General features: G+C 50.9%; 1 protein-coding gene and 1 long non-coding RNA gene across 3 annotated transcripts in view; both read left to right on the top strand.

Annotated features, from left to right (window-relative positions):
- Positions 1–8,667: 8,667 nt before the first annotated feature.
- On the top strand, positions 8,668–10,666 carry CEBPA (CCAAT enhancer binding protein alpha). The gene has a single exon (XM_075434103.1). The coding sequence runs from the start codon at positions 8,845–8,847 to the stop codon at positions 9,826–9,828; it is 984 nt and encodes a 327-aa protein (XP_075290218.1). The 5' UTR covers positions 8,668–8,844; the 3' UTR covers positions 9,829–10,666.
- A 774-nt stretch (positions 10,667–11,440) lies between these two features.
- Positions 11,441–22,092, top strand: part of LOC142362790 (uncharacterized) — a 30,979-nt gene continuing 20,327 nt past the window's right edge. For both annotated transcript variants that reach the window (XR_012765288.1, XR_012765290.1), the window contains exons 1-2: positions 11,441–12,594; positions 14,879–15,008. This is a non-coding gene — a long non-coding RNA (uncharacterized LOC142362790). The remainder of the gene's footprint in view (positions 12,595–14,878; positions 15,009–22,092) is intronic.

The raw sequence follows: 22,092 nt of genomic DNA on the forward strand, positions 1-22,092 counted from the left end.
AAAAGGATTTATCCTCCCCATGCTATGGGTTCTGTGGCACGCGGGTTTTTAAATCATCATCTTCCTTTTAAAATTGTGCATTTTATAAAATAAAATCCATTACTGTGGCACCCAACACTGAAGTACGTTGCATGAATTCTTTTTAGAACCGTGCAACTAGTGTAATTAAAAATCTGGAATTTTGCCTGCTTTTAAAGAATATAGAAGTTATTTTTCTAAAATTAAATTTTACTTCGCCATGTTATCTTTCACTTTATGTTATATTTACCATGTTTATGTCATATATGTGAGCAGTTTGTACTGCTCATATTCCCCATTAATAGAATGTTGGGGTTCATTAAGGAATGTAATGCTGATATTAGTATATTACCTGTAGCTTGGATAAAATTAGCATCTAGCTTAATTGTTTAGTCCTGAAAGAATTATTCAGAGTGAATAATTTAGACTCCAAAAACTTATTCCCATTTCCTATCTTTAATTACAGCAGTAGAAGGGAAAAAATAGATGTTTTTGCAGTATGGGAACCCAATTGCATAGCTGATTCATTTTTCCCTTAGAAACGCAAGTAGGTTTCAAGGACTTACTGTCTGGAATCAGAAGCCTCACAGCCCTGGGCTCTTGTTGAACAATTAGCTTTGATCATATTTAGCTCCACTAATAAGTATATGACCAGGTAAGTCACATGATGTTGTTGCCACCTCCTAGTTGAAGGGCAGTGCCTTTTCATCATTTCTTTACGAGGATTTAGGTGCGAAAATATCTTGTAAACAGACTAGCACTGTCACTGACTTTTTACTTTCTGAAATATTAGTGCAAACAAAATATCATTGTTGTGCTCCCATCAAATGAATGAAAAAGATGATGGCTTCCATCAAAAGCAGTCTTCTGGTTTTATTCATATGAATTCTGATAATGTTTGTTTAAAGCACTCAGTAGCTCAGCTGTCAGCTGCCTTTAAAAACTAAGCGGAAGAAATGTTTTGTTCCAAGCATCATAATTTGAGGTAGTGAGCCCTGTTTTCCTCTAACACTTTGGAATGTTCTTGTAACCTCCCAGCTTCAGCTTCTGGATTTTTATGGGACTGTGATTCTTTCAGGAAAAGTCTCCTGATCGTTAGACTTCCCTGGTTTGTGATTAACTCTTATTGCACTTAGGACAGAGATTTGTTTTACCTGAAGCAGAAGATTGCAGTTTGAAAAGAAAAATGTAAATGCAAACATCTTGCGGAACTCATGTGGTGGTGAGTGATGTCTCCTTATTTTCACGTGTGAGGCTGGCATGCGGAATGTTGGTGTGGGCGACGTCTCCTCCCGTGAAGGCGCAGAAGGCAGAATGGGTGTCACCTCAGCAGGCAGGAGTGCCAGGTCCTTTCGCTGGGTGTTTTCCAGCGGCCTTTGGAATCCTTGCAGGGAACGAAGGGCTGTTTCTCACGTCACCCGCCAGCGGCTGCAGGAGAGCCGGTGCTGCCCATCAGCCTGCTGCGTGGTCAGTCCTGAGGTGAAGTCACTCCATGGCGGGGTCAGCGTGCTGCAGGTGGGCACTTCAGTGCCGTGTGCCAGCTCGCGAGTGTAAGCTGCCTCTCAAGGCTCACCTTTGAGCAGTGGCTGTTCTCGGGAGAGTCAGGGAAATTCGGATGCCAGAAGTATTGCTGTTATTAGCTTGAAACCAATAACAAAACCGATCATTTTCAAGCTGAGGTTGCCTCTGACTTGCTTCCTTCCTCTGTGTGTCTGTTGTTCCCCGGTGCTGGCAGTTGCTTTGATTGCGGTTTGGATTCATTGATGATGTCACCAAGTGACTCGAAGAACTTTGCAGAGCTTCCTTGTGACTCCCTTCCCTCTCACTGCCTTTGCCATTTTTCATTTAGTAGGCCAACTCCTGCTTAGATTACTCATGCCAGTAATCCCTGGGCTGGCAGTGGGATAATTGGAGAAAGCTGAATTTAGCTCAACAGGGAGGTCAAATTTTCAGATACAAGACAGCATCCACACTGAGCAGTAAAAGTGCTTTCTGTTAGTACAGAGTCAATACTTATAAAACCTGACATTTTAAAACATGAGTCAAGTGAGGCCCCAAACTTTTCTGCCACTGAAGTCAAATGCTTTGTGACATTAATAAAAGGAGGGTTGCACCCTTAGTCCTTAATTCTATAGATACTTCGAGCATCGAATATTTGCAGGCTGGGAATCAAAAGCTGCTGGGTAGGTAGTGAGGCTGTGCCATTGTCTGACTTGTGAATCACACAACAGCTTCAATGTAAGAAGAGTGGAAAGAAAGAGCCCACCAGACCCTCGAGCGCTCTGAGAGGCCTCGTGCGGTTCTCATCCCACTGAAGCCTGCCACGGGTTCAGCAATGTGTTCGTCTGTGGAGCCACAGCGTGAGGCTTTCATATCTGTACTATACCACAGAATGTAACTTTTAACCAAATTTTTACTCTTTAGTTAATTTTGATCCTTGTAACAATCTCCCCTAAAGAGGAGTAAAGTTGATTTAGAGGGGATGAGAACATAGAACTTAGTCTATGTCAGGGACTACATTTTGTGACTGGATGTGTCATGTACTGAAGTACATAATTAAGAAATGGCTTGACTCTCTTTTTATAAGTTGGTGTTGCTCTTCCTTTCCAGTCCCATGGCTCTCATTTTTTGTATCTTGTTCTTCTGATTGTAAATTCTTTGTGTTGCGAAGGCTCTCTTTTTATACTTCTGGAAAGTGCCTAACACGTTTTGGTATTTCCATAATATAAATATTTTTATTTTATTTTTGCAGGTACTCCCAGAACAATGTCCACAGTGCAAACAAGAACTGCTTCGAAAGAGTGATGAAGCCTGAGCCACACTGTACCATCTTTTTGAAAGTCTTCTGAGGTCAGCAAAAAGTAACATCTAAGTCAGTGGCAAGGTTTCTCATTACTTCAGTAGCCTTCTTAAAATGTATTGGCCCATCTTTCTAAATGAGCCTTCTGAAAACCAGAGGATTTGGGATTGACTGTACGTAGTCTCCTTACACATTGCCAACGTTATGGTTACCCCAGTAAACTACCTTTTGCCTTAAAAGAACAGGTGTGAATAATGTTACAGGATCTCTACATGAGTATTTTTAAAGGATTAAGGCAAAGGCAGAACACATGTATAATAGATAAACCAGGCTATTTTCTTCTTGTGTGATTCAGTGCTACGTTGCAGTGTTCCCACAGGTGCGCTCTGGAACAGTTACCAATATACGTGCTTAGCCTTAGCTGCTACTTTAGTCAGTGTTGCAAATGAATATTTTTAGGAGGAGCTGATAATCATAACATGCTTTGGGTATCAGAGTGAATTACTCACACAAGTGAGGAGATGATACTCTTGCTCTAACTAACAGGATTTTGTCAAATAGTGATGCTAACCCAGGTGTGCAGCCCAGCTGACCTTGCGCATGACAAGACTATCGAGACCCTGTTATTTCAGTATCTAGTTTTATGTGCAGTTCAGGGCACTGAAATTTGTGAGTCTAAGTTTCCTCCATAGCTCATGTAGGCACTTTGAGAGCATCTAAATTAAACGCCTGAAGTAGGTGTCACCTGGTGCGAACACAGGTACAAGCTATGTTCCAGTTTTCTGGGTTTACAAGGAGGTTAAATCTCTGGTTTTAGATTACATCCTGGATGATGCCATGAGAAGTAGCCAGCCATATTCTTAGAGTTATAATCTTCAGAGAGTATTTTGAGAGTACTCTGTCCCCAAAAGCAGATTTGGGAACTGAGTCTGGAATATCATCACTACCCTGTTACTATTCTGCTGCCTAATTTGTATGCCAGCTAAGGGGCTGCACCAGTTCCTGCTCAGGTCAATGAGAGTCTTCAATTCAATAGGCTAGGGTAGGGTCTAGGAAAAAAATAAAAGCTTTATTTCCTGTGTGCTCCCTTAAGGACACAATGGCAAAAATCGAAAAGAAAAGAACAAGATTTTCATGGCAGTTCACTTCAGAAATAAATTTATTTCAAGATAAAAGTTAATTTATCTTTTCCATGAAAAAAAAAAATTAAAATAGCAAGGAAATATATGAAAAATCATGTTTCATTTGTAGGGAGGCAGTAGTCAAACTTTTGCAGGCTCATTTGTTGTGATATGAACTCAGGACAGAGGAGAGATGAAATTCTCAGCTTTGCTACTTATTTCTTGTGTGGCCTTGGCAAGTCATTCCGTCTCCTGGCTCTCTAGCTGTGAAATAGAGAGTAACAACACCGCTCCACCTCCCAGGGAGATGTAAGCATGAATGAATTCAGTATTATGAGCTATTCATGATGAGAGAAACCACTGAAGTTTGTAAGGTAGACAGAAGACTGGAAGGTAAATTCAGGTGTGAAAGAAGGGAGGTTATTGTTTAGTCTGAGGTAAAAGACTAGAGAGAGAATGGATCATTCGTGGATAGGCCAAATACTGAGCAAAGGGATAACTGATGCATACCAGTAGGAGAACTGTAAACATGACTTGGGGAAATCTTGAGGCAAAGGTGATGGCCTAATGCTGCAGGAGAAAACAGTGTGGTGAGAGGTGAGGATCATTACTGTCACATCCTTTTTTGTGGTATTTCAACTGTATGTTCTTTGGAACAGAACTTAATCCTGTGTCTGAGAAGCATTTGGAATATTCTGAGCACCGTGAATACGGTCAGTGAAATATGGTCCCGACTATAAAAGAGGAACTATGTATGTAATGGCTCATTAACCATGCAAAAATTGTGAACAGATAAACCACGTACCACTTCACAGACTGATTGTACATGATTACAGTGGCAAGCTGGAAACCAACCGGGTTATGAGCACCATTTGAATGGAGGTGAGCAGTAATCAGGCAAGTGAAAAGATGCTGCCGGTCAGCTAACCTGGTAATTGCAAAGGACTGAGCTCCTGGGAGAGGAGCCAGAAGCCAGTAGAGCACGAGGACAGCAGGGGTTGAGGATATGGTCACAGAGACCCTGAAGACAAGGGGAATGATACGAAAAGGGAAGAGGAGGGGAGCATGGATCTGAGATGGTTCACATTTGAGGTGTAAACAGTGTTTCTCCAAAGGAGAAAAGCTGTAATGATCAGTAATTAAGTAGTCTGTCCTTGGACCAACCGGCACATTGAAACTGGTAACCAGTCACTGGCTGCCTTGCTCAGCTGAAGGGAAGGCTCTGGTTGACTTGTCACACTGTGCTGCGCAGGGATCTGCCAGCCTCCGAGGCTTTGGCACATAAAGCCTTTTCCTTTGAAAATGGTCACGTGTGGCAGCTTTTATGTGCGGCATCGTGCTTCCCCTCCCTGGGGCAGAAAACACAGGCAAGGGGAGAAGCTTGTTCATGACACCACAAGAAGTAAGATGGTAGACTGCCCGCTCTTTATCCGCGTTGGAAACTACTGCTGCCCCATCCCTGCCTGCTCCCCTGGTGCGCCCAGGGCACAGCACTGCGCCCAGCAAGGACAGCGTCTCCTCGTCCCTTCCAGGGCAGCCGCACTGTCCTCCCTGCTCCACGGGGCCCATCCCTGCCCCAGCCAAACCTGCCTCTGGCCCTGACCCTTCTGCAGCGGGAGAGAGGAGCTGTCGGGCCGCGCTGGCATTCACCCCGGCGAGCTCCGTGTGCAGGCAGGACACTCCGGCGCTCTGTCGGCAGCAATGAAACATTCTAGTTTAACAAGGCAGTAAAATAAGCGTGTAATAGCACTCCGATTCTTAACGGGGCTGCCCACACGCCATGTTCTGTGCGTACTTCGGATCCGTCGTGTCGGGAAGCAGCGTGCCGCGCTGCCCAGGCAGCCCGTGAAGACAGCCAGGAGCCGTTCTGCAGCCCAGGGGAGCCACGGCCCGAGAACAGCGCGGGAGCTGAGCGCCGGTGAAATGGGGAGACTTCAGCGTTCCGGTGCAATTAAAAACTCCTCAACAGGCACAAAATTCACTAATACGCAGCAGATATTTACATTCCTCCACGACTGTGCTTTCCTGCTCAGTTTCCTTCCCGACCAGCAGAAACCAGCACGGCTGGCTCTGCAGCAATGACTTTGGGTGCTGTCCTGGCTTGTGGAGCGCTTCTCCCGTCCTCCCCCAGCTCCCAGCCAGCAAGACCTGCGCTGAGACGGAAGAACAGCACCCTCAAGAGTTGACAGCCACGCCACTCCAGGGATCCGCGGCACGCAGCAGACACATCCTTCCTCTTTTAGTGAACTCAGCTCCCTGACACGCCTGACCGAAGCAACGAGAACCAAAGTTTTCTCTTGGCGTTGGGTTTGCAGTATTTGGTAGCAGTCACTGTCGACACGGATGCGGCCACGTGCATTTGTGCTTGGCTGAGGGTTGATAAGCTTCTAAACATTTTATTTGCCTTCAGAGAAGGAGGGACAATAAAAAGACAAAGAATTGCCTTACCAGTCTAAGTCTGGGAACCTGGTTTTGTACCATATTAAAACAATTTGAGCAGGAATTTATGTTTTCGTGTAAAAAGAGATTATATAAAAGTTCTTAACTTAGATAAAAAGGGTCTATGTAAAAAAAAAAAAATACTGAGCAAACCAGTCCTTAAATTGTGGGGACTTGTTCCTTAATTACAGTAATTAGGAATGGAATCTGATCCTAAACTTTCTGATTTACTTTGAATTTCTTTTAATATGTGGTTAGGCCTTAATTTCAGAATGATTATAAAACGTGAGAGCATTTTAAGACTACAGAGGCGTAGGTATTGTTATTAAATGACAGACTTGGTTACACACTTCTGCTGCTTCATGCAGCACTGACCTTCTATTTTCAATGTCCATGGCGTGTTCCTGGTTCTGCCGACTTCGGAGTCGGGTAAGGCCCGTCGAAAACTCCAAGTTTAAACTGCTTGCCAGCTGCTGTTCCAGACGGTATTCCTCCCTGCAGGCAAAACGTCCAGCTCTGGGTTTGTCCCTTTTCTGGGAATGGGTTCCCTTGGGTAGAGCAAGCAGAACTTGGACAGCCAGGTGCCCTCGGTGACATCTCACTCTCCACTCGGAAGCATCCAGAACTCACTCCTGTCACCGGCTGGAGGCTTTTCCCCCGGATCACGACTTGGTTCAGAGCTGTTCTCGAGGCGGTGCCGCAGCTCCCCGCGGACCACAGAGCACCCTGCGAGGCCCTGCCGCCGCGCTGACGCCAGCACCAACCCATTTAGGAGAGACTGACTGGACAGACAAAGAATTTAGGATTGATTTTTTTTTTCCCCTGTTGATGGTGAAAGGTGAAAAGTATATTCCATAGCCTTTAAATTCAAGTGTTTCCCTCCCGTAACTACAGAATCCATTCTCCTGAGAGGACACTAGCATGCAAAAGCCAACTGACTCCACCGGCCTTGCTTTTGCTCATGAAACTGAGGTTCACGCGCGAATCGTGCAATACAAACACATGGGTGCCTGGCACACCGTAGTTCTGTCTCCTGTTGGAGACTTTGTTAGTTATTTTTAATCGCAAGGGATCTGTCAGACCCCTTCTGAGCAAGGAATTCTCTGTCACAGGTCGCTGTCTTACTAGAACGTCCAGAACGTGGAACTGCAACTTTTTCTCCCGCCATTGCTGCGTTTGAACCCTTTCCCTGCAAACCCTCCCGCAGCAGCCCGCAGCCCTGGGCCCGCACCCGTCCCCGCGCCGGGACCGGCCCCTTCTCTGCGCCGCTCTCCCGGGGGGCCGCGGGGTCCCGAGGAGCGGTCCGCAGCCTGCGGGGGGAAACCGCCCTCACCTCGCCCCGCCGAGCGGCACCCCGCGGCCGGGGCTGCGGGAGCGCTGCGGGAGCTGCCCCGCTGCCCCGGGGGGGGGGGGTCGAGGTGCCGGTCCCACGCTGCGGAGCATCGATCGCCGCCTCCGAGGCCGCCGGGACCGGGGCTGGGACGGCGAGCGGGGTCCCGGCGGCGCCGGGCAGAGGCCGGGCGTGCGGTGCGGGGAATCGGCAGCGCGGTTCACCCGCTCGATCCGCGCCGGAGCGGGGAGGGGGAAGAGCCGCGCGTCCACCGCACCCTGTCCGCGCACGGCGGGACCCGCGGGGCTGCGGCAGCGCAGGACACCGGGCCCAGCGGGGCTGTTCCGCCCCGGGAGGGCAGCTCCGCCGGCCCGGGCCGCAGCGGGGGCGGGCCCACCGCCGCCGAGCAGAGGTGAGCCGGGACCCCCCGCCGCCAGCCAGCCCCGGACGGGTCCCAGCGCCGCTCGGGGCCGGGCCCCGCAGTGCCCGGCAGAGCCCCGCGGGTCCCGCCGTGCCGCGGGTGCGGGGCAGCCCGCCCGTTCGCCGGCTTCGAGGCCCTCCCGGCGGCCGCCGGCTCGGAGCGCCGGGCCAGAGCCGGGAGCGGGCGGCGGGCACGTACCGGGCACTCCGCCGCGCCGCTCGGCCCCGGGGCAGCCCGCGTCCCCGTCCCGCGTCCCCGTCCCGCGTCGAGCCTCCCCGGCAGCCGGGGGCGGCGGCGAGGCCGGGCGCGGGGCCGCTGTCCCGCGGCGGGTCCCGGGGGCGGCGGCGGGGCGCGAGGGGGGGCCCGGGGCCGCGGCGCCCGGCGGGAGGTCGGACACTAGAGGGCGATCCCCGGCCCCGCCGCCGCCGCCGCGTATATAAACGGCGCACGGCACCGCGGCGACCCACTACCGCGGGGCGGGCGGGCGGCGAGCGGGGCGGGCGGCTGCGGCGGGGACGGGCTGCGGCCGCGCCGAGCCGAGCAGTGCCCGGTCGCGCTGTGCCCGGTCGCGCTGTGCCCGGTCGCGCTGTGCCCGGTCGCGCTGCCGTTCGCCGCCGGGGTGCCGCGGGCTGGGTAGAGACGCCGCCGCCGCCGCCCCGTCCGAAAGCTGGATTGCAGGAGCCCCTCACCATGCCCGGCAGACTGTAGGTGCTTCATGGAGCAAGCCAACTTCTACGAGGTCGACTCGCGGCCCCCGATGAGCAGCGGGCAGCACCACCAGCTCCAGACTCCCCTGCCCGGCAGCGCCTACGGCTACAGAGAGGCTCCCTCGGCGGCGGCACCTGCTGCGGGCGGCGCGGAGCTCGGCGACATCTGCGAGAACGAGAACTCCATCGACATCAGCGCCTACATCGACCCCGCCGCCTTCAACGACGAGTTCCTGGCCGACCTCTTCCAGCACAGCAAGCAGCAGGAGAAAGCCAAGGCCGTCCTGGCCGGGGACTTCGACTTCCACGCCATGCACGGGGCCGGCGCGGCCGCCTCGGCGCCGGGGCACCCCCCGCAGCACCACCCGCAGCCGCTCTTCGGGTGCGTGGCCGGCTACCTGGACGGCAAGCTGGACCCGCTGTACGAGCGCATCGCGGCGCCGGGGCTGCGGCCGCTGGTCATCAAGCAGGAGCCCCGCGAGGAGGAGGAGGCCAAGGCGGCGGCCCTGCCCGCCCTCTACCCGCACCACGCTCCGCAGCAGCCCCCCTCCCACCTGCAGTACCAGATCGCCCACTGCGCCCAGACCGCCGTGCACCTCCAGCCCGGGCACCCCACGCCGCCCCCCACGCCCGTGCCCAGCCCGCACCACCACCCGCACCACCACCCGCACCCCCCCGGCGGGCTGCCCGCCCCCGGCGCCCTCAAGATGATGCCCGCCGACCACCGGAGCAAATCCAAAAAGACAGTGGACAAGAACAGCAACGAGTACCGGGTGCGGCGGGAGCGCAACAACATCGCGGTGCGCAAGAGCCGGGACAAGGCCAAGCAGCGCAACGTGGAGACGCAGCAGAAGGTGCTGGAGCTCACCACCGACAACGAGCGGCTGCGCAAGCGGGTGGAGCAGCTCACCCGGGAGCTGGAGACTCTGCGGGGCATCTTCCGGCAGCTGCCCGAGAGCTCGCTGGTGAAGGCCATGGGCAGCTGCGCCTAGCGCGGGGCCGGTGCGGGGCCGGCGCGGGGGGGGATGGGGGGGCGTTCGTTTTGTTTTGTTTATTTGTTTGTTTGTTTTTTAACGGTTGACGACCAACACGAGAAGCCAGGCAGCTGTAGTACCGAAAGGTTTGTGCCTTAGGGGTGACGCACGGATAAGCTGAGAGCGCGGTGGGTTTCGCGAGGAGGAAGGCAAGGGAAGGAGCTCGGAAGCCCACGCGCCTGCACAGGGTAAATGACATTAATAGTCAGAATAATAGTAATAATGCGCGCGTAGCAATCCAGATGTGCCTTAAAAGCCTGACAGGCTGCAGGAGCTCAGGCGCCTCCTGCCCCGTCCACCCCCCGCGAGGAAAACGGGACCCTCCGACCACCGGGGCAGGCGGGGGATACTCCCGGGGCCGCCCCGGCCCTGGGCCCTGTCGCGGCGGGCAGCGGGGCCGACGGACGAACAGTCCGCGACGGACGGACAGCCCGGGACGGACGGACAGACAGCCCGGGATGGACGGGCAGACGGACAGCCCAGGACCGATGGACGGACGGACAGCGCGGGTCCGGCGGAGCAGCGGCTGTCGCGGGGTGCGCTGAGCTCCCTCCGCCGAAGACGCGCAGCAGGCGTGTCGCGCCCCCATGTCGCGACGCGTCGCAGCAGGCGCGGGGCTCGCCGCGGGCTCCCGGCGCGTGTCGCTGAGTCGCAGCGTGCGGGCCCCCCGCGCCTCCCCCGCTCCGCTTTCCCCGCGGTCTCTGCGGCCGTGCCCGTTCCCCGTCCGGCGGCAGTTGGCTGCGGGGGGGGGGGGGGTGTCGGAAGCGCTGGCTGCCGTCCCGAATAAACAGCATCTATCCTGCCCGCCGCGTGACCTGTCCTTCCTCCGCGCGCGCGGACGCGGCCCCGCCCCCCGCCCGGCGCGCGGAGCGGCGGGGAGGGCGCCCGGGAGCCGCGGACGCGCAGCCCGGCGGCGGGAGGACTCGGGGCCGGCCCCGTCCGCCCCAGCCACGGGCACCGGCCGACCCCTCCGCCCGGCCCCGGGGCCGCCGCGGGTCTCCGGCTGGGCCGCAGGGCCCCGCCCCGCCCGTCAGCCCCGCCCCGCGCTGCCCGGGGGCGGTGGCGCGCGGAGGGGAGGCGGCGCGAGGCCCCGCGGCCATAGGGACGCGAGGCGGGAAGGGGCGGCCGCCAAGGGGGGGTGGGCGGGGCCGGCGCTGAAGTGAGGCCGCACGCGGCTCCCGGCGTCGTGTGGGGAGGGGAAGCCGGCGGGACCCCCCCGCCCCGCCCCGCCCCGCCCCGCCTGCCTGGAGCTGCCCGGTGCGGGAAGGCTGCCCCGCTCCCGCCCCCGTCGGGAGCGCCCGTGTGCGCCCGGTGGCGGGGAGGGCGGTGGAAGCGCCCCGGAGGGGGCGGGCCGGGCCCGGGGGTGCGAGGCAGCTGGGGGCCGTGAGGCAGCACGCGGCCCGCCGCAGCCGTGCGGGGCCCCGGGTTGAAGCCCGCAGCGCTGCGGGGCGAGGGGCTGCGCTCCTCGAGGCGGGGGGGGGGTGGTGATCGTGCCGCCGGCGGGGCGGGGGAAGGCCAAGCGCGGGCTGGGGTTGGGGATCTTGGTCGTCGGTTGGGTGCGCATCGAGGGGGTCGGAGCTGGCGGTTTTTCCACGGGGAGAGGCAAGGTCCAGTGGCGGCGGGTGGAAGTAATGACTTTTACTTGTGCTTCCTCCCTCCCCCAGCCCTGTAGAGCTGTGCTGCCTTGGGGTGCGATGCGCCTCGCCGAGCAATGCCGTCCGACGTGTGGCGTGGGGAAAGGCTGCTGTCGTTCGAGCAGAGATTATTGCAGGGTAGACGTGGGAGGGGCTGTGATCTGGTGGTTAGAGCATGGGAATATGGTCCCGATCGTTCAAGCTGTGCTCTGAACCGTGACTCACTGTGTGTGTGTGTGTGTGTGTGTGTGTGTGTGGTTTCAGCAAATCATTTATGGCCTCAGACAAAGCCGATTTTTCCATTAATTTAAATGAGCTGTAGATTAAACAGGTCTTCAGTGGCAGAAGAATCAACCATTCTGTGATTCAAAATTAAGATCACCTATCTACCACACAGGCGTTTCAGTGGTTATATAAACACAGCCTGCCCTGGAATATTACGAAGGGTAAATTACTGATAGCAGAAAAGTGTTTAGAGACACTTGCCTTAAACACAGTGCCAAAGCGAGCAGCATTCCCTAATCCTAACCCTAACTGTAGGCTGAGCCTTCGACAAGGCCCCCCAGCTGTGGCCTAGACAAAAAAGTTCTCGCAGCACAGTGCTCTTCGCAGCCTCTTTGTGTTCTTTGCAGCCCGTGTTTTGCTTTGGCAGCCCCTTCTCAGCCCTCCCCAGCTGCAGCTCTGCGTTTTCTCTGCCTCTCAACCTGAACCCTTACCCCAGCACATGGCTGAGCCTTCAAGAAGTCTCTTAAGTCATTGCCCAGATGATAAAGTTCTTACAGCAGCGTATTCAGGGATGTTTGCCTTAACGCCAGGGTCAAAGCGAGCAGTCCTGCAGCGCTCCAGTCTCACGTGTGACCCCATGCCTTGCCTGTTTCAGCAGTATTTAGGCAGGCATTATAAATGCTGGGTGGTGGAAGGGATTTTATGCACTGCCGCCTTCAGATATCACAGGACAGTTGGAGCTGGAGGGGACCTCGGGATCGCCCAGCCCAGCAGGCTCACGTGAAAACAGCTGCCCGTCCACGCTGCCGCAGGGGAGGATGGCAGGCGGAGGCTGCGCTGCTGCGGCGTGCCATGGATGCAGCCGGTAAGTGTGGCAGGACCGTGGGCAGGGGCTGGCATTCCCACTCATCTCCCCGCACCAAGACTGTTTATCCCGGCCTGGGCAAGGGCTTGGGCAGCTCCCGTGCTGGGCAGAGTGCTGTGGGTGTGTTTGTACTCGGCGGCATTTGTCTCACAACCGCGGGGTGGCTTTTTGGAAGTTTCCCACCGGGCCCGTTCCGTTCACACACAGCACTGCTGCGATACTGCCAGCCTCTGCCTGTCCTGCCACAGAAGCGTGGCCGTGCAGTCCTTCCTTCCCCACCCCTCACCCTCGCCAGTCCCAGACACAGGGCCTGGGACACGGCGGGGGGTGAGACGTGGGGGTGGGCAGTGACGGAGAGGCCGAGCGAGTGATCACATGCTGGGGAGGAAGGGAGTAGTTGTCTGCCAGCGCTGTGTACAGAGTTGAGAGATTGCTCATGATCATAGCAAAGTCCTGCAGCAGGTTGGGAGTGGCGGAGGAATGTCAAGATTTCGCAGTGATTTTTTTTTTCTGCTGCGACAGGCGAATTGCCCCTGAGGAGCTTGCCTCATCCGGCTGCTTCGGGGGCTTGGAGGGTAGGAACAGTTTTTGGAGTGCTCCACATGCATGTCCACACTGAAGGGAGCAGTTGAAGATGCTTTGCTGTTAGGAGGAAGCAGGTGCTTCTGAGCGCTTTGCGCTTACTGGTTTGAATTTACTGGTTGAATTGGGTTTGACCAAAATTCAGCAGTGAAAAGAATGGCAAACGTCTAACTGAGTAAAGGGTGGAAGAACAGACCCAGTGGCCTCTCTTGGTAGAACGGATTAAGTAAAAAAATAGTGTTTATTACATCAACATCCCTGGTTCTGGGCATCTCTTGCTTCCCCTGTAATGAAATCTGTGTTCATACAAGTGAAATCACACACACCCACCTTGCACAGCAATATCTGTGTTTCAGTGTGATTCGCTGTATCTGAGGTAACTCCATTTTAAAGCTGAGACAACACTTAGTAATAATAAGCGTATCACAAGAAACTTCAGAAGAATTGTAAATATCTGTTCAGATAATTCCTTCCAAGTCTTTTTTTTTTTTTTCCTATGATACTACTTAGTATTTCAAACTTAGGCTGTGGATCCAAAGAGAGAAAGTCGGCCCTTATCCCAAGGAGCTTACAGCTTTTGTGGTAAATCAGCATGTGCTCATAGTTTATCGAGCATCTGTATATCCAGAGTAACCCAGTTCCATGCAGGTAGCCTGAAACAAAAATCAGCTATTTGGAGTACAGATTTTTAATGTCATTTCCATTATCAGGTTTCTCCTCAAGCCCTCCTGGTGGGGTAAAGGCAGTGTGTTTGCACTGCCTTGCCTGCCGAGTACTTTGCTAGAGACTTCCACGAACTCCTTCTCTGTGCAGGAGCAATGGGCTGGTTCTTGAGGACTATGTGGGTACACCTCTTTAATTGGAAGGGAAACCTCATGAAAGGGAATCCGGTTCATTTACTCTAAATATTTAAGTGCAATTTTCTTAGTTTAACACCATCTTGTTTTACTGCAGTATTGCATCTTGCCCCTGAAATTAATAGTTAACCACGGAGAAAGACAGGTCTGGCAGAATGGAAATCAGGCATTCTATTATCCCATGAGTCACCTACATGCAGAGAACCAAACAAGTGTCAGCCAATGGCTTTGAGCCAAAGACATGTCAAAGAGGAGATGTGTATCTTCATTTATATTAAGTAGATAGAAAGCTTGTTGCCGTTCCCATTAAACAGGTTGGAGTTCTGCCACCAACTGCAGTGGGAGCAGGATTGGGCCCGTGCAGTGGAAGCTGGCTCCAGTTACCTGCACTGACTGTATTTTCTGTGCATCAGGGCAACTTGTATTTTTAACAACAGTTCCTAGTCAACAGAGAGATTCGAGACCTCCCCTAGTTTTAGGCGTTACTCCTTCCTTTATTAGTTTGATGACTTGACATCTCCTTCAAAACGTGAGGGTGCTCAGTAGGAGGCAGGAACGGATGCTTTTCGGAGTGCAGCTGTATTGAGAGTTAGTAGCAAGTGACTGTCTCTACAGCACCTTTTCTGAGCAGGGTTTGGTGAGTTCTAATTATTTACATTTAAAATAAAGAACCGCATTTAGGAATTAACCCCACCTTAGGCATTCAAACGACTTTCTCTGGCAAAATCTCACTGGAGTCAGGGAAAGTCTTGGCTGAATAAATGTCTCAAAATATTTCAGAACTTTTCTGAATACCGGCAGACTTTTGTACCTCGGTTTTCTCACTCTGGGTTTTCCCTCTGCAGCTTCTAATGCATATCACTGTAGACCAACCTCCAGAACCAAACAAATCTTGGGCTGCTGTTACGCATTGGGTCCACCATGTGGTTTGTCCTGAGGTCCCTCAGGGAAAGGAGACGATGCAAGCGAATACCGGTAAGTACACCTGAACCAGCAAGCGAGAGATCAGGGCTGAATGCCAAACCTGCTCTTGGTCGCCACGTGTCATGTATCCTAGCTTTTATATACAAACTTGCAGTCATCTCTGTCACAGATACATTTTACTTTCATTACGTTGTCATCTGTACATTAGGGTTTAATTTGCTTTGGTGGAACCAAGCTCAGTTTGGTGGACTGGGAATGTGTGTTCACTAACTTTTAAAAAGTCATTTTCACATTTTTATTGGCATGCCAGCCCGGTTAAAACCCTGATGACAAAGTCAGCCTGAAATGAGTGTCTGTTGTTGATTCATAATTGTGCAAATTAGCATTTAGACTTCTCAAAAAATAATATAAAATTTGGAAGATTATGTGCCAGTGCTGCTTGCTTCATTCCAGTCAGCAACCCTCCTGTGTTTACTGGAACTCATGCTAAATATCAAAAGAACGGGATTGCCAGAGTTTTCATACCAAAAATTTCTTGACCTATCTTACAATTGGTTACAGAGTTGCCTTATTCCAATTGTTTCTGGAGGCGAGGGGGGTTGCTATTGACTGCAGTAGAAGTAGGATTTGATTCCCTGGACTGCAGTTTTAAGAATAGCACTGTATTGTTTGGCTCGCTAAGTGAGGAATGTATATAATAACTCTATTGGCAACATTTGTTTGAAAAAGTCAATATATGATTACCACATGAAAGCATGAGGTTCTGATTTTAAGTGAACATGTAGCTAATGTAAATAAATAAAGCTCTAGGTATACTGCTTTATGTTTGCATTGTGAGCAACAACATTTGCAAATATCACATCGAGAATTCTGAGTTGATAAAACCAATTTAAAGGTGGCCTTTGCTAAGGCAAATTCCAAGTGGATGTTTCATGAGGCCCATGACAATATATAGGTCATTATATAATATGTGAAGAATGTAATTCACATTTTTAATTTGGCTCATGTAATTGATTTTGTGATTTGGTTACCTAGTGGTGTAGGAAATCTGATTTTTTAGCTATCAGTGATATAACTGTAATTTTTATTAGCTAATTTGTATATGGATGATTTCCTTAGAGTTTTAAAGTGACAGATGTTTCTTGACGTGACTGGTGTTCATTGTGACTTTTGTTCAGTAGCTGGATGCATTCCTCAGTGTTACATCCATGACCTGGATTATCCCTGCCATGAGCTCATGAGCAACTGGCTGGGAGAGAGAGACTTTTCGTGTATTCATTTAGTCAAGTGAAATATGCTCTTCTCCTTGCAGTAGCTGACAGGAGAAGAATTCAAGTAATGCAAACATTTTAGAGCTCAGCTGAACGGTATATGTTTTGGTGTTTGTGTTTCGTGCTTATAACTGAGCAATGGTTTTCAAAGGCTTGCATGCTTCTTTGTGAGATACCTGCTCCACGCCCGGCGTGGATTACGGGTGTCAGTTCATTGCTCTTGCTGGGCATTGCTGGCTGACTTGGAGGAAGCTTCCTAGAAGGACACTGAGTTGTGCCTACCTTTTCTTCCTTGGGTATGCTGCTAATAGAGAGAAAGTTTACGTATTGATGCGGCTGCTCTTCCCTTTGCAAATCACGCAGCTGCTGAAGCTCCTGGCTCTGCTCGTTCACGCTGCAGCAGGCACTGCGCTCTGGACTAGCTGAGGAAACAGGGCTGAGCAAACGAGCACAGCAGGACTCTAACAGGAGTGTAGCAATGCCGTGTCCAGTGCTGCCATGTGTGTAAAACATATGTGAACGAGAGAGCAGGTTTCCCTTCATCAGCATGGTGCCACAGCACAGGTCGTTGCAGGCCAGCTGCGGGCAGCCACTGGTGAGCAGATGCATTAACCAGGCCATTGGAGACAGGGAGAAGACGACATGATACTGGGCGAAAGTTAGAGAAGAGAGAAGAAAAAAGGCTGCAGTTAGGATGTAGAAGTGAGGATATTTAGAGTTTGATTCTGCCGGTGGCAAGATTCGCATGGAGTTTCACTGGACTGGGAGCAAATGTTCAAGAAGAGGAATCCAGGAAGAGGAGAGAGAGGGCCCGAGAGAGAACAACGTGTATGACACTGCTCTTGGAGGGCCTAGTGCTTGAAATGGTATTCAGACAAAGCCTGGGCATGTGTGTGTGCTTGGTGATGGCAGCAGGGTGTAGGCATGCTGAGGCTACTTTATTTTTTTAGCTTTCATGCTATATAATATAATCTGTTTACTTAGAAAAGCATATTTTTGCCCCACTCAGAGTCATTTCCCATGACAAGCAAAGTGCTCTTGCTGAAGGACTGCTGGGTTTCGTGAAATATGAGAACGAGAGAAGTTTCAGAAAATTTTGAAACAGAGGGGAATCCTTCCCTGCATTTCTTCCATCACAATTGTTCCACCCATAATTCCAGTGTGATGGGAGAGCAGAGTAAGGAAACAATTCAAGGTTGGGGTATGTGTACATCCTGGCACCCTTTTATGATGTACACTGTGGAATACGTCCTCCCACTGGAGGAGGAGACATGCAGATACAAGTTAAACTGGCTAGCAGCTGTCATATTAGCATGTAACACAAAACTGGGAAATGAGCTTTTATGGAAGAATTGTCAGTTGGAGCGTGCTTGTCATCATAGGCCTTATAATGCAAAAGTTATCTTCTGATGTTGCCATCTTATGGTGGGAAATTTGTCCCATCAGCAACTGTGAATCCCAGTGATAGCATTTGCATGGCTGTGTGTGTACAGTGCAGCTAATTAGTACATATTGTTGCTGCAGTTCATATGAAAATTATTCTTACGTGCTGAAAATCTGGCACATTGTTGCACATACAAATTAAGCTGTTGTTTATGTGTATGTAGACTTCCCTGATTTGAACTCATAGATAGAAGTTTTCAGGAAAATCGTGCATTCTGATTAAATGCAGGCCTAAAGATCAAAAGATTTTCAAGCCAAATTATATTTTCTGGGGATCAAAATATATATGCTGTGCTGGAGTTCCTTTTAAAATGAGCTTTATAGATTTCGTGTGTGACTGCATTAGTAGAGTCTATAATCTGTTAGCAGTTATGACTTCTGGACCTTTGCAATTTCAGTAATTTTATGTGCTAATAAATGGCTCATCGGCAGCTCCCTCATCCCAGCCAAAACAATAATGCTGACTGAAGAATCAGGAGACTTGGAAAAAAAAAAAGAGAAGGAAAAGAAACGAAAAAAAGAGAACGGTAAATGGGGAGATTTTTTTCAGTTGTTTCTCTCACTCCTTTAGCTTAGTTGACTAGGTTTTCAAACTTTCACTATGTTCCTGCTTTTTTTAAAAAAAGCGTTGATTCTCAGGAGGTCGGGAAATCGTTGTTTGCCTTGAGAACTGTGATCAAATCGTAAGTTGGCAATATTGCTGAGTATCGTCTTGCATACCAGAGTGGATGTACATGAATTGGCCCGTGCAAATCTGCCTGCACTGCTGTATGTACCCGAGGGCTTTGAGTCTGCCGGACGGTCAGCATTCAGTTTGTGTGCGTGGACGACAAGATACACCTGCGTGAGGAAAGTCAGCCCGATTCTTCCAAGGACATTCTCATTTGGAGGTGTGCTGGAGTCACTGGCAGCCAGAGGCCGGGGCTGTGTGCCAGACACCGTCCAGAGGCATGGAAGAGGGTAACAAGCCCAGACTACCTTAACTGCGAAAGAGTGACTCAGCTGTTTCTGCAAAGTTTTGAGTTTCAGCAGAATACTTTTTCCGCTATGCTGACAGCTTTTCCACCCACGTATTTTATATGTGGCTTTGTGCCACAGAGGTATTTTAGGATTATAAATCCTAGTGTAATTTTTTAAGTTACGTATGAAAAAAGGTGCCTTCTGGATCTTGAAACGTATAGATTGTGTGTAGAGTGCAGGGAGTAGGGGACATCTTTGAAAAAGCCAGGGCTGGGGCGAGACACAGCTCCATTATTTATCTGTTTTTATTTATTCCACCAGAACCTATCAGTGATGTTTTCAGACAACCTGTATCTACAGAAATAGTTACTCTGAAATGCCCCCAAAGTTTTGGCGTTGTTTGTATCACGGGGCAGAGTTAGTCACTCACATACCTGGCCTATACTATTTTTTTCTTGATCCTGTTCCTGTAAGGTATTCCCAGACAATCCTGCAGGGAAAAGAGAAATGTGCAGGGAATTAAACCTGATAAAATTAAAAGGTTTCTTAATCTGTCAAGTGTATTGCAGTATTCAGTGAGTTACTATACTCAGCTAAAGACGAAATTGGTCAGAGTGTGCTTGTAATATTATTCCAGCACATTGAGCCATTACGTGCGAATACATCCAGTCTGCTTTGAGCAAGTCATTTGTCAGTTCTTTATGCAAAACTGTAACCCTTGCTGTCACTCTGTGACTGCTGCATGAATCAGGCGTGGGAGGACAGGCTGAAGAGGAAGAGCACAGTTAGGTGCTTGGGTTGTGCTTGGTCATTTATGTTTTTAAGCAACCCAGCTGTGGAATCCGAAGTTTTGCTCTATTGTCACATTTTTTTTTATGCCACAAATGCTGATACAGCAGCAAAAGCCTCTATCAAGGGCCTCACCACATCATGGGACTGGAGAAGAAAAAGAGCAGAAATCCAGGGAAGTTGTGCTAGTGACCAGTAACCACCACTCTATGGCAGATCGCTCTTGTAAAGCAGGCAGGGCTGTGGCCTGTTTTGACTCTGTGTCAGCTGGAGGAGCACTAATTCATCTGTGATGTCTGCAGCACTCCTCAGCTTTCTTTAGTGTTTGGATTTTGGGGTTTGGGATTGTGTTTTGTTTTGGTCGTTCGTGAAGTTACTTCCAAAGAAAAGATGTAATACAAATGACAAAAGATATAATACAAAATGACAGCATGCATTAAGCATAAAAGCATCACTGTCCTCTGGGAGCTGTCGGAGAAGAAAACGCAGAGCCACTGAAATGCAACCCCATCAACCGTCAGAAGTGCCCACTGGCAGGTCAGCAAAGCTCTGTGGTCATTGCTGGGCAGATCCAAGAGAACCAAAGGGACAAGTGGCTTTTGTCCCTGGCTAGCAGGAAGATGCCAGCCAGGGAAACAAGCTCACCCTTTGTTTCACCCTCAGGCTGCAAACGGACCAGGAAATAAGTCCTCCCACCACCTTGTGCTGGATGCTGATCATATTTGTACTGTGTCACAGCAGGGCAACTTGATTCCTCCATTGTTTCATGTGGTAGTGTTAAAAGAAAGGGGAACAGTCCTGCTCCACAGCTGGAGCCCAGGCTTGGCACAATTGGTCAAATCTAGGCTGAGCTTGAAGATTTGTGAGGCTGAAATTCACAGTGAAACTCTGTGGATGTGAGCGCCATGGGAACCAGAGCAAGCAGGAGGTTTGCACGGATCCCCTTAGGGCTGGAGCGGCCGAGTTTCATGTGGTGCTAAAAAAAAAATAATACAGTGTCTCTGGAAAAAAAAATCTGTCTGTGTCTCGAGGCAACTGTGGGCACCTTCAGCCAGCACCTGATTCACTAGCAAACGGTTACCTACAAGGCATTTCAGCTGGCAGACACTTGTCCTGGGCGCCGTAGGCCGTAAGGGCTGTTTTCAGTTTAATCTATTTTTAATGTGGCGCCTTCATCCAAACTGCTGAGTTCTCACATTCCCGAGCTGTCATGGTAATAGGATTGTGCAGTCTTATTGGCGAAAGTTTTCCACCCCAAGTGCCAAAAGTTAGGCTCCTAAATCCATATTCAGATTTCTTAATTAATGTGGCTGGTGAATCCTGCAGGAGTCGGTAGGAACTGGACGTGGTTGGCACCTTGGAAGACAAGCCAGGCCATTAGGTGCATGAACGCAGCCTGGCTGCAGGCACCCGGATTGTCAGATGTGGGCCACCATATGAATGGGTTGAGCCCAGGCTACAAACCTGTATTCCCAAAGGTCAGAAAGGTTCAAGCGCAGGGTTCGTTGTTCAGCCCCACCGTACCTGTTGTGAGATGAAACTTTGCAGCGTGGTGACCGTGTGAACTATTACGCAATGCACAGGGCGGTTTTGAAAGGGCGGGTTTAAAAGCAGCCGTTCTCCTTGCTGGCGTTGCTGCCTTTTTATCCAGAATGGCTACCAATGTCGATATGAAGGAGGGAGGCGAGGTGAATGCAAGTGGGAATTTTGCTGGGGATTTGGAAATGGAGTGCATTCAAAATCATAACGAGTGGCAGAAAGCAACAGCGCGCCTACCCCTTTCGCTGGCTTCCTGTCTGCGCTACTTCTCTACCCGTGATCTAGCACTGTGTATTTTTACTCTGCTACCTTCTTCTGCTATTTCTATTTGTAGCACCCTGCTAGACTTGTATCCAAGCCAATCCAAAATTCTTCTGAAACTCCCTGTGCTAGCAGCAACATGAAAGCAGAACTGCAGTGGCTGCAGCAGCTATGGTAAGGTTTAGCTAAAGTGAAGAGTGGTGTCAGTCACTTCAGCCTTGTGAGTTACACTGAAAATGGAAATGCCATCTGCCAAGAGAAACAGCTTGCAAAAATTGTTACGTTGCCTTTTTTCATGACAGGCCTAAAAATGCCCTGCATGGAATTACCAGACAACAGTTGAAACTGATGCACTTTTATTGCTTCGTTTTATACAGAAGGTTTGTTTTCTTGTTGTTATTGTTATTGCAAGATAACATGTAAGGCCATGGAAGTACAATGCACTTTCACCCAGATGAGGCAGAACTTACTTGGTACAGTTTAAAGAGTGCTTTACTGCAGTATGAAAGTGTCAAGTCATTTTTTCTCCTATTTTCTACAAAGGGGGGAAGATCAGTTTTCAAAGTGTCCTGTCCCACCAGAAGGCAAAAACATAGAAGAGCCAAAACAGTTTCCCACAGGACATGTCCATTCACTAGCCGAAAGACCTATAAAGCTTCAGCGAACCACATCCTTTCATCCAGAGAGCGCAGATGAAATGAAAGACGCTTGTGCACCCCAGTCCCCAGAGCCGTGAGAGAAGGGCTGACTGACTGCGGGTCGGGGTGTGCGAGGCTCAGGACAGGGCTCAGCTATCCGAACGGGAGGTGCAGCCACCTCTAGCCGTGAGACCCAGATGCTGGAGCCAAAAGCAGCCCTGCTGTGCCATGGCT

Source organism: Opisthocomus hoazin, chromosome 12, assembly GCF_030867145.1.
Source record: "Opisthocomus hoazin isolate bOpiHoa1 chromosome 12, bOpiHoa1.hap1, whole genome shotgun sequence".
Classification (NCBI taxonomy): Eukaryota; Metazoa; Chordata; class Aves; order Opisthocomiformes; family Opisthocomidae; genus Opisthocomus; species Opisthocomus hoazin.